The sequence below is a fragment of the Pteronotus mesoamericanus genome, unplaced genomic scaffold (assembly GCF_021234165.1).
Source record: "Pteronotus mesoamericanus isolate MK-2021 breed Mesoamerican mustached bat unplaced genomic scaffold, CSHL_Meso_final scaffold_651, whole genome shotgun sequence".
In the NCBI taxonomy this organism is placed as follows: Eukaryota; Metazoa; Chordata; class Mammalia; order Chiroptera; family Mormoopidae; genus Pteronotus; species Pteronotus mesoamericanus.
Window position 1 is genome coordinate 5,002,360 of NW_026555325.1, and position 13,239 is coordinate 5,015,598.

The window sequence follows — 13,239 nt, forward strand, 5'->3', positions numbered from 1 at the left end:
GGTGCAGGTTGGACACCCCTGGTACATGTTTCACCGTCAGTTCCACGATGCTCTGAGGGTGCCCAGGAGTTCCTAGCTTAACGTGCCTTTTAACATATATTTTGGGGGCAGTCTTATTTGATGTCAGTTATCATATCATATCACATTTGAGACAGTGGCCTGGACAAAAAGATCTTGAATGAATAAGAAGGACAATTTTCTCCATCTACTCACCTATTATTGTAAGGGCCTTTCCCACAGCAGTGAGAGGTATTGATTTTTTTTTCTCAACAATTTTTCTTTTCCTGCTTTATGTCTGGGAACAAAACCTTTCACAGAATATCCACAGATGTAGTGACAAGAGAACTACAATGAGACTTTCTGCTTTTTTCTTGTATCCATTGAAATAATTCAAATGTATTGCCTACTATTAGGGTTTCACAAATTGCACTGTCCATTCTTTACCCAACCAGTTCTGCTTTTTATATATTGTCAAACTTCCCAAATTAAAACTTTTCCTCTTTTGCATAACTCCAAACTTTATGAGTGGAAGTATTTTGTTATATTGTCCCAAATTTACAAAGCCTCTTCTCTATTTTTCTAACTCTGTGGAAAACCTGATTCTTTGTGAAATAAATATTAAATGCCTAAATAACAGACTTATAGGAGTAAGAAAAACTCTAAACAATATGAACAAACCTTAATGAATAAATATTTATAAAAGTAAAGATTAATTACAAATATAGCAAATTAAATATCCTACATGTCATCCATAAAGAAAAAAATCACAAATTATTATTTATGCTTTTGTAATTGATTGATTATTTCAATATTTTATTCTTATTTCCAATATTTTGACCAAGGCAAAATTTATCTTAAATCTGTCCTTCTATAAGCAGGCTGTAGAAGTTAACTGTATGTACCTTGTCAAATAATGCCAAACTATTTAATTCTGTAGTATTTCCTATATGAAGACATATTATATTCATATTTTATTTTTGGGTTTTTTATTACAAAGAAAACCACAAGGAATGAGGAAAAAACTCATTCCTACATGCAAACTTTTAATTAGCCTGTCAGATGTGTGTTTTTATTTAACTGATGACATTTCTTTGTTCGATTATTATAGTCCTACACAACTGTCATAAACTTATAAATTTTAATTAAAGCTTCCCTAAACCCTAGTTATACAGTGTCCACATAGGAATTTGTGAAAAGGCTTAATTGTAAGTAAACCAACAATGAATAAATCCATGAATTGCCCAATGGGATTTGTTTAACAAATTAACATTTTGTGTGGAGATAATGAGGTTCTACACTCTATAATACCAGGAAATGTTTTATAAAGGCACATTTTTAAAAGTGTAAAATACTTTGTAAATGACTTAATTGGATATTATATTATTATTATATATAAGAAAAAAACTATTTGGACATAACTCAGGTTGAAGTCATATGAAGACTCATTTATGTTACTAATTTGAAATATAATTTTTTCTAAATATATTCTCTATGTAAATCAAGATATAATAATCAACAGATAAAGTTGATAAGATTTTAACAATGCAACAAAAGCTGGACAAATTATTTGAAAACATGAAAAGTTGTGCTGAATCCATACATATATTTTTTTTTCAAAATTCATTAATAAGACATTAAATGCAATGTATCATAGAGATTCGTCCCTGTTGATCTGTTGCAGGTTAATAGTTAGCCATAGTTTAGAGTGACAAACTGTTTAGATCACTTAAATAATTCCATGAATAAATATTAGAAAGTCGTCGGTTATACAGGAGGAAGTTAGAAAGGCATGAACAAAGTAGGAACAATAGGTCAGGTATAGAAAGTTGCCAGGGCAGGAAGCCATAGGTGCCTAAAGATGGGACAAACTAGGAGAACAAGATTTCACTCCCAGGCTGACCTTTCCTCTCTAGGCATATCATTGGTCCTGTGGTTTAGATCCCCTCTGACCTTTCATATCGCTGATTAGGTTTGGAGACTTCCCTGACCTTTCTTCCCTTAGCATGTTGTTAGCCATATGGTAGACCCACTGATAAGAGGAACAAAAGGGATGAGAAATAGCCTCATGTGACGCCCATACAAGCCCTTGCACAAACACCACCTTAAGAATTAAGCTCTCAAGGCAATGAAGTTCTGACTCACATCAAATAATCTTTGGAACAAAGCCCTGGGTCCATTGATCACAGAGACAGAGTTTTGGTCAAACTGGAATTAACATTGAGGTCTCATTGTTCTGTAGCTGCAGGCCCAGAAAAGCAGCAAGGCCAGGTGGGGTGATGTCTTGGCTGACATCAGGACCAACTGCGGTGACTAATGACCCCCTGCCCTGGCAGTGAACAATCAGTAGAGACCAAAATCCTGCAAGGATACATCTGGGAAGCTGATGACTATTCCACTGAGATCCTCTACTGGGATCTCTTCTAAGATACCCACTTTTAGAAAGCAGATAAAAACCTTAAGTATGGAGGACCCAATACTTCTCTCTATTTCTCTCTCTCTCTGTCTCTCTCTCTCTGTCTCTGGAGCATGCCCTTATCTTTCACCCTGTCTTTTCCCCAGGTGCATTCTTTTCCTGAGCTCCCTTCTTTTGCCTTTGTAAGTTCTTTCCTGAGCTCAACAGCTCGGCTGGCTCATTTTTTCCCATGCTCAATTCTACTTCTGTGGCTTTCTAAGTAAACTTTTGCTTGCATGTAAGTTTGGCTCTGAATTCTTTCTCAGCCAGAATTCAGGCACTGAGGTTGTTGAACTGAGCTCTAATCACTGGTAACATTTTGGTGCAGTTTTGCTGCTAACAGTTGTAACCCAGTGATTTATTATCAGAATAAGAAAATTAACTTAACGATTAAATAATAAAATCCCTAAAAACTCATTGCACAAGAAAAGCTTCTTTCCTAAAAGAAATTATATCTGTGTTACTAAAATAAAGTTATAGGTCATATCTTTTCAGAGCACATTCATTGGATTTTTATTTGCAGAATCAATGAAGATCCCAGTACTACAATTTCTTCTACAGCCATAGAATATTCTGTATTAAATGGATCAGCTTCCATTGGACAGAATGAAAATACATACTAAGTATCTTAGTCCCTTTTTATTTTAAAAAACCTGCTGAAAAATTTTTTCCAGAATTCAGTTAAATAGTTAGAATAGTTTAATTATCAATTAACCACATATCAAAAATATTTATAGATATACAACGATCAAACATAGTTTTATTTTACTGTTAGACATAGTAATGATTTTACTATTAAAATGTAAATAAAAAACAGCTTTGTTCTTCTGAACTCCATTGAAAACATTTATTAATGTGACCCTTTCAGTTAGTATTATGCTAAATACTTCAAAGAATAGCAAAAAAAATAGAAGCAGTGAGAACTCCTATTAAGACAGAAATTAACCATATAGTGGATGTAAAGATCATATGGATTGATTTTCCATTTGACTAAATAAGTTTACATTTATGTAGTAGAATTAAATGTGCATAGGTTGCACTCTAATAGTTGCATAATGTCCTTTGCACTAAACATTGTGATCTGCAAATTATATTTTTATTATGCATCGGAGTTCATTTTTCCCATGGGGACATATTTTAAATTTAATAGAAATCAATAGAAAATATGTTTCAATGCTCACTTGTGTGCTGTAGAATACACTTTGTGCAAACATAGCTATCATGTAAATTAGTAAGAATCTCATATAATAAAAAAAATGTTTTAAATCTCAAGTGCATCCTAATGTAAACTAACCTGATATTCAAAAGCATATTATATGAGGTCTGTCCTTAAAAATTCCAGCCATTGTTATATAACAAGAACAACTTGCATGGCATTGATGTAAGCTGGCAGCCAAGGAGAGTGGACTGGAATGTGTGTTGTGTGAACAATGGCAACTTCACTGTACATCAGTGGGTGTGATAGACACAATCTCGTGAACAAGTATACTGTGTGTCTGTCACATTCAAAATGGCTGAGCAAGTGGAACAACAGATCTACATCAAATTTTGCATTAGCGTTCTTCTGCAGAACCTATTTGGATGATTCAGAAGGCCACAACTATGGGAAACTTGTGACTGACAGATCCATCATGATAATGCACCCATGCTTTGGCAAAACATCAAATCACCCAGATGACCCAGCCCCCCTACAGCCCACATTGGTGCTCTGCATCTTCTGGCTTTTCCCAAAACCAGTATCACCTTTGAAAGGGAAGAGACTTCAGACTGTCAGTGAGATTCAGGAAAATACGATGGGGTAGTTGATGATGATTGCAAGAAATGTGTGAGGTCCCAGCATGTCTACTTTGAAGGGGACTTAGGTGTCACTGTCCTGTGTACAACGTATCTTGTATATTCTTCAATAAATGTCTCTATTTTTCATATTACATGGATGGATACTTTCTGAACAGACATTGTATACTACATGCCAACAAAGTAGTTATGATTTTAGATGGGAACTACAATGCTATCAGACGTACTGATATCATATATTTACATTTAAAATGAGCCCGATGCAAATAATTTTTAGCATCGGGCAAACTGTCCAAAAAAAAAAAAAACAGACTTTTGAGTCAAACATATAAGGTTTGTAAAATTGGTTTTACTTAATCATTCGAAGCCTGAGTTGGAATCGATAAGCAGTGCGCTCTGGCACATGGTGCATATTCAACACATGATCATGATCATTACTATTGTTAAAGTAGATGATGACCTTTGATGTACTAAATTTAGAATAAATGTTATTGATTATGTTAAATTAAATAAATGTAATTAGCATTAACATTCTTTATTAAGATACTGAAAATTATATTTATAATATTTTCTTTATATTTTTTTCATGTACAAGGAAAATTGCAAGTGATTTGAATATACAATGAAACTGAAATATTTACCCAGAGCTGATGGTATACAAGTTCCTCCATTCTGACAGTAGTTGCTACAGTGGTTCACTTCACACCTTTCTCCTGAATAACTGGGCCAACAGTGACACCTCAAATCACCCTTCTCATTTAAAATGCATCTTCCTCCATTTTCACAAGTCAATTTGCATGAATCATCTGGTTATAAAAAGAAATGTATGAATTAACATGCCATTTAGTGGATTGCAGAATAAGAATGATTTAAATAAATAAAATATACAGAGCAGGATTTATTTTTATTATCAAATTGTAAAAATAAATACTCCTAATATAAAAGAATAAATAAGACTATCTGAACATAGAGAAATAGATTGCAATGGTATTAAATGGTGAATACAAAAATTAAATTAACTTTTATTTTTCTACAGCTTAAAACATTAACAGCTGCTTCTTATAATTGTTAAAACAGTAAACAATAAAATCAACTAAAACTGTCTAAAAGTGAAATATTTTCCAACCAGTATTTTTTAATAATATGAGCAACAAGAGCCCATTTTTAGAAGTGTTTAATATCAAACCAAACTAAAATATCTGAGCTATATACATACATACTTTTATATATAGTATAAGTATATTGTATTGTACATATAATATACAGTATATATTACATTATGTATATAGGCATATAGACATATAATTTATAAGATAGGAAAATTTTTAAATAAAACTATAATCTTTCAAGAGGGGAAGAGAGGGTGAGGGCTGGGTGGATGTGAACAAAAAGGGAAAAATGGGGACATCTGTAAGAGTGTCAACAATAAAAATAATGAAAAATAAAAGTAATGCAAAAATATCCCCCTTGAAACAGACTCTGATGCCTCATTCACTTTATAATGTACTTATTAACCATATATAAACATCCAAAACTAAAAGTCACTTGGATTTGGTATAAGATGATGATAGAACAGTATTAGACACTTTCATAGGAAAAAAATTCCATATCTAAAATAATTAGTCACAACATGTTCATACCATACATTTTGGCTGAGAATAGGAAAGGATGCTCATTCTTTGGAATAGCACAATTATTATTTTTTTAAATATGACATCTAATTTATAATAAAGATTGGTTTGGAATAATTTTCCAGGTCATTTTTCTATGTTCACATTGCCTTGCTTTATTAGAAATACTATTTTACTTAGAGTGAAATAATGTAACAAAAATGAGATTATTCTAAGAGGCATTTTATTCGAGAATATCCTTCTACTAAAGTCATGACTATTTTATAGTGAAATAATTAAAATCAAAATAGCTTAAATCCTTTATTCAAAATACCATGGCCCATACATAGCAGAAGCTTGAATATATCACTACAATAATCACAAGAGCATCTTAAAGAGCTTCAGTGACTTCAAATGACATAACTGTTCAAGTATCATATTCACTGTCATAAATAGAGCCTATCTGTCAGTAGTACTAGATGATTCTGAGACTTGTCTAACTGCAAGGGAAAGTTTCCAATACTTTAGCTATGTAGATAGGGTTTATGTTGGCATTACTAAAGTTCACATTTATAATATGAAGGGCTCTCCCATGAAGCACTGCATATGCACAGTATAAAGAAAATGAGGGTTGATATAATGAGACCAGTGCTTAGGTCCTGGTTCTGCCACTCACTTGGCATGCATGTTAACCTATCTGAGCCTCATTCGCTTTATAATGGACTTATTGACAAATGTATATTTTAACTCATAGATTTGTTATGAATATTAATAAAGAACTTTAAAAAAATGTTAAATCATAAAACTTTGTAAATATTAAGTATATAAGTCTATACCATATACACATATGCCCAAAAGAGAATTTGCTTTGAGCCCATATCTACCACATCTAGAATAGCAAAAGAATGAAGAGCTGAAATCTGGGTCTAAAAGTGTTTTGTTATATTTCAACAGGAAATTAAGGCCCTTATTTGGTAAATTATTCTGTACTATCAGCATTATTTACTGAGATGCCATAAGGTACACTAAGAAAATAGTTCACATGGAATAACATTTATGAATGCCAGAAGATGAACATTGGCGTTACTGAATGGTAGTCACTGTGACTGAACCTGGATTAGGGAGTATGAAGGAAGGAAATGGAAGAAAAAAGTGAGTTTGAAGGGATAAGCAGTCATAGGAGACCCCTAGATTTTGGACTTTGCCCCAAAAGCAATGTTTTGTCTTTCAAGAGCCTTAAATGTCTGAGGATAACTCTTCTTGGCTTGGGTTAAACTGAATGCAGTGAGATTACAAGGACTCTGTTTAATTATGCAGGCTAGGTAACGTGAGTTGGATAAATGTGGGTATACTAAAGGTAACTGGAAGGTATAAATCACATTGGTGTTATATAAAGAGGGCAAGGAAAAATTAAGGATAATTTTTCAGTTTTAGACATAAGAGCAATAGGAATTGAAGAGGTGATTTACTTTGGACATAGTGAATTGGAAACACCTATGTAAATGCAAGTGGCAATCCCCAGCAAAGAGTTAGATACAGAGGTCAGATTCTCAAGCAGGATCTAGAGTAGAGTATGCCTGTGACACTTAAAATTTATCAAAACTTTTCTAAATCATTTAGCATGAAATATTATATTTGGGGTTGTGAATGTTAACAGAAGTAAATATTTAAGGTATTATGATCTCAGTTAGGATTATAGGAGGGCTTATTTTCACCTGAAGATGTTCTATGTAAACTACTTAGGTATTCAAAATCTCTACATGTTAAAACATGTGCATTTCTATAATGTGTCTCATTAGTTACCAGAAATTTAAAAATTTAACACTGCCTGATGAAATGTAAGTGGAGTTACATTCTTTTAAAACCTAAATGTAATTATTTTATAATGTAAAAGAACGCTGCTTTTGTCAATAACTAAATCACCCCCAGAAGCCAAGCTTCAGTAATTATAATCAACTGTAGAGAAGAGCAGATGAATACTTCCCCAAGCATGAGAAACATTAGAATTTCAAATTTCTTACACGAAGATTAAAAATATTCATCGTATTCACCATTTAACAATAGCATCTAGAGAAAGGCAAGTAATTATAAAGAGCTGAAACATTGGCTGTATCAAATGTTAATGTCAGAAAAAAATAATTGACATTTATCTACACCCATCAATAGCTCTTATCCACCTATTTATATTCCTAACTGAAGTGGTCCAAGCCATCTATTACTAAAGCTCATACATGCACAGGCCAATGTGCTTATTTTTTAACACCAATTATGTGAAATACAACATTTTTTAAAAAAATACAAAATAAACTTTGAAATGGTTTTTGTAATCATGGCTTTCAAGCTGTTGACATGGTAAATGGCAAACCCTGAAAAAAGTTTTAGATCTTGGATAAGTGTGTATTTAGACAAACATGCTTCGTCATTTCAAATACAAAACTGCACAACTTGTTTCATTTTCTTACCTACTTCATAACACACTGACTTTAATAGTGCCAAGTGTCTATTTTTTGCAAGGCATTGTTCTAGTACTTTATATTATTTCTCACACTTCTAGTGACTGAACATGGATACTGTGGGTGATATGGAGACATCTGGATGTATTATGTGTTGGGTAAGAGGGTGGAAAACTTCAATTCACCTTCAGGTACCATCATTATTAAGTAATGTTAGATGCTAAATCTTTCCATGCTTTAATGTTCTTATTGGTAAAAATAGGGAGAATAACAGCATAGTATCATTGGGGTTTTGTGATAATTATATGGAATAATATGCATGTAACATACTTACAATATAAAGAATATGTCATTACCAGTAGTAGTAGTATTTATTGTTATTCTAATTTTACATGAAAGAAAGTGAGATTGAGGGAGAACAAGGTCAAACAAATTGGTTAAGTGATAGATAGTTCTTAAACTCATCCAAAGCTCCCCCTCAGCCATGCCTCAGGCCAAGTCCTTTCTGTGTATTTGTTTGGATTTTTAAATAATAATTTTCACTAATCAAAAAGGAAACAAGGAGGACTATGTAGCAGTAAAGGAAAAAGCAAGAAAAATTTTCTGCAACTTGACTGTAAAAAAAGTGCATAACATCAGAGCCAATGTAAAAGCCACTTTGGTAGCATCAGGAATGTACTTATGAACAGAATCGTAAATGCTCTCCAAGGTCTCTCCCATCTAAGCAATAGTATAAGTAGATACAGTACATTGGAGGCATCTGTGAGAACACTAGTTGTGGGTGTGTATGGAACTATTGAAAACATGGTACATCTTCTACAAGAAAGAATTTGATGACTTTTTTTTAAAGGATAATACAAAGATCTCTATTTTGTTTTATATGTAGTATTTCTTCTCACATTCTGATGGACCATTTTACATGCCTTTCTCTCCCCATCTTGGTTTTGTGCTTCCATTTTTCTTGATTTTTTAATTACAGTTGATATTCATTATTATTTTATATTAGCTTTAGTTTCCAAAAAATAAAAATAAAAATAAAACCCACAGAAACAGGCTCATAGATAGAGAACAAACTGAGCATTGCCAGACTGGAGGGAGGTTGGGGGTTGGGTAAAAAGGGGAACGGATTAAGAAGTACAAATTGGTAGTTACAGAATAGTCATGAGGATGGGCAATATAGTCAATAATATTGTAATAACTATGTATGGTGCTAGGTGGATACTAAAAATATCTGTGTGGGGGGCAGATCTATATTTAAATTGTTGACATTTCTAAGAATCTGTTTCAGCAAAGTTAAATAAAATATGTGGTCATGCAGAGTTTAGCTGTTGGAGGAATAAATGGAAAATGTACCTGGTAATTATTGAAAATGTTTATTTGATTATCTAATTCTACAATCGCAATTGATATCACAGCTACTCTGGTTGGGAAGTTAGTGGGTGGAGGTGCATCCTGGTCTGGCAAAAACATCCCTTTCCAATAACTGGCCCTAAAGTATGCATTCAAAATGTCAATCATGTTTTACATTTTACTCTGTTAAGAACCCCCCAACCTTGCTACCCACAACAACACTTCACACATCGTACATACTAACTGAAATAAATGACTCAGTATTTTCTTTCCATGCTGTGGTTTTATGTCTTTTCAAATATTTTTTTTGTTTGTTTGTTTCAATGATCTGTTCCCTCTTTCCCAATTAATCTAAAACCAATTGGTTTTTACACACCTCATTCTAAGGTCATATTCTATAGGAAATTATAATCAATTCTCTAATTGGGTTATCATCTGACACCTCATAAAAATTTTAATTCTGTCTCTGTTGTGGCTTGCATTCATATAAATATATATTTATTGGTATTTATGCCATTTATCACTTCATCTTTGTAACTTCTTCAGCTTTGCATATCCAATGCTCAAGGAATTCAATTATCTTAAAATTGTTATTATAGTTTTAGAAATTTAATGTCTTGGGAAGGCAAAAATCTCCAGATTGCATGTAACCCCCAGCAGAGAACAACGGGGAATAATATGGGGGTGAAGAAGGTGACCGAAGGCAAAGATACAGTGTTGACGTGAGTTCCTTCTAACAGAGGGATATACAGCAGGTAGAAAACCTTGCTACATAAAGACCCTAAGTATACACTCATTGGATAATGTTTGCTTTGATCCTCAAGGGATTTTGGAGCATGCATTTTGCTCTGTGACATAAAATTTAGTGTTGATTTTCTTTCTTTTTTTCCCTTCATAGTAATTTTATTCCCTTTTATGGTTCAAGACAAATGTAAAGAATCACACTATTTGTGTTTTCATTTTTTCTTTTTTAATATTTATCAGCATTTGAAATAATGTTTCAATTTATTTTAATGTTTGCTTCACCCTCTAGTTTCTAAATTATCAACTTCATGACTGAAGATATCTTGTAGGCTTTGTTTCTGAATTAGTACTTGGTTTTTAAATTAATGTTATGCTTTGTTTATAAGACCTCAAAACACTTCTTAGTAGTAGTGGTAGTATTTATCATTAATCAAATTTTACACAGAAGAAACTAAGACTTAATTTTAAAATTATTCCTCAGTTTCTAAATTAGTATTGCACGCAGAACTTGTACAATATAAACCTGTTGATAAAATGGATTTGGGATTAAGTTTAAACAAATGGCAGAATGCCATGCTCAGAAATACTATCTTCACCGATATAAGAGCTATATAAAATATATTTTGATTCTGTGTGATTTCAAAATTCTTAACCTACTCTTAAATGCATAGTAAGTGCTCAGTGTCGCTTAGTGAATAAATGTAGAATGAATTAATAGACAGTCATCATCAGAAGAACAGTTCATGCCGTCTTTCAGAAAGCAATGATATTAATGCAACTAAACTGATTAATGAATAGGTGATTCTGCTCAGTGTCAATAGCTGTAAAAATTTATCATTCAGATGAGTTCATTATTTGCAGATAATGAAGTTTACCTACCCAACAGGCTGGCATCATTGCAGGTGCCATTCATCAAATATTTTCCTTCTGGGCACACACAGGTGGCCCCAGCAGGGTTCAGCAAACAGAGGAATTCACATGTTAAATCCAGGCATGGATTGGGCACTGATTAAAACAAAACAAAAGAAAACAAAGAAATGCATACGTATAAACACAATAGATTTCAAAAATATAAAACTTAATAAGGTGAAATAATGAATTAGCAACCTGAAAAGAAATCACAGCGAATTTCTGCTGGACATACCTCATTTCAGTGTTGCTGTTCACTTTAATACGTGGAGAGATATTACTCACTTTGGAACCATATACCAGATGATTGGGAAAAACCAAGGAAACCTTAGATAGAATTTTAGAAAGTTTGGCGGGAGGTATAGGTTGTTTTCATTGGTTTCCAAAACTGACTTGTATAAATATCAATTATTACCTTTCCAGATCATTGTACCAAACAGATTATACCTCTTTTTGTTTGTCATAAAGATTAATTATAAATAAATCTTAAAACAGTTTCTTGAAGGATGACCTTGTACATAAAGACAGTTCATTAGAATTTCAACCATGTTTTAGCTTGGTCGTCAATAGTTTTGATAGTTGTGTTTAAACTATATCTTTCAAGATAATAACATCACTTGTTTATCAATTCCCTTCTAGGAGGGAAAGTAACAATAAAAAACAAACAATCAGAGAAAAGAAAACCCTTGAAACATTCCACCCCAGATACTTTTAAAGATGGAATGTTAATAGTATAATTGCAATCAGGTTATCAGGAAGAAAAGTCAAACTGACTAATGATGAATTTCCTTACTCGCCTATGGATTCACAAGGTTTTATTAAGAATTTCAGAAAAACAGAATAATGCATTCTTAAAAATAACACTGTCAATTCTAATTCCAAGAAAACACAGCTAAATGCTGAAGTTTCCATATTTGTTATGACAGAAATTGAAACTTGTATTATTTATATCTTGATTTTGGTAATTTGAAGTCTGGTAATATCAAAATTAAAGTTACTTTTGTTACTGGGGTTAAGACATTAAAATTGTTAAGACAGTTAAAAAATAATTTCTTTTGAGAGTCATTCAGAAGAAAATTCACCTATATAGACAATTGTGTAAAATATGATACTTACAGTGTAGTTGTTTATGGCGATGAGATATTAAAACACCTTTTGTTTTATCAACATCTAAAGCTAGGTACTCTACTGAACCATGGCCAAATTTTTGTACTCGAAATACACCATTTTTAGGTCCTGCTCCATATATGTAATCTTCAAAAACATCAATCCTATGAGGATGTAACAAGCCTAGAATTTTTAAAAGGTGGGGTTATAAAAGTTGCAAGGTATATACTCAGACTTATGAAAACTAAGTTTATCCAAAATCTGACAGAAAACATTGTTACTGCTTTTAGAAAAAAATAACTTTCAGAATTAGAATATATTTAACATTACATATGAAGTTACTAGAATTAATTTCTCTGCCTTAGGAATATGTGAGATACTAAATATGTCACTCAGAACATTAAAAAAAAAGCACTTTTATCACTTTAATCATCTTCACCACCACAAATCATTTGCTGGGGGCTTATTATATGCAATGTAATTTTCTCTGCTTTACAATTTGCTGTCAAAAGAAAAGCCTACAGACTAATCTTATACTTCACACAAAAACAGGCAGTTCATAAAATTCTCGAATTGTGTTCTGGATCAAATTAATATCAAAGTAGATTACTTGAATGACAAATTTGTCAAGTAATCATAAGTTGATTTTAAAGACTAAAATTAAAAAAAAAACCCTAGTAATTACTGTTGTCTGTTTTAGAAATGAGATAAAAACAAACTTGTAAACAGTAATCACACACATTTGACTGGTCTAATTAAAGACAATAGGGGCCTTAATTTTTCTGATTTTAAAAAATGACAAGAGATTTAGCAAAAAAAA

At 32.3% G+C, this 13,239-nt stretch overlaps 1 protein-coding gene across 1 annotated transcript in view; it reads right to left on the bottom strand.

The window, feature by feature from the left end:
• Nucleotides 1-13,239, bottom strand: part of LRP1B (LDL receptor related protein 1B) — a 1,772,547-nt gene that overhangs the window by 78,098 nt on the left and 1,681,210 nt on the right. Inside the window, exons 81-83 of the mRNA XM_054562474.1 lie at nt 12,429-12,602; nt 11,283-11,408; nt 4,888-5,052 (exon numbers count right to left, since the gene is read on the bottom strand). Coding sequence (XP_054418449.1) covers nt 4,888-5,052; nt 11,283-11,408; nt 12,429-12,602 — 465 coding nt within the window. The remainder of the gene's footprint in view (nt 1-4,887; nt 5,053-11,282; nt 11,409-12,428; nt 12,603-13,239) is intronic.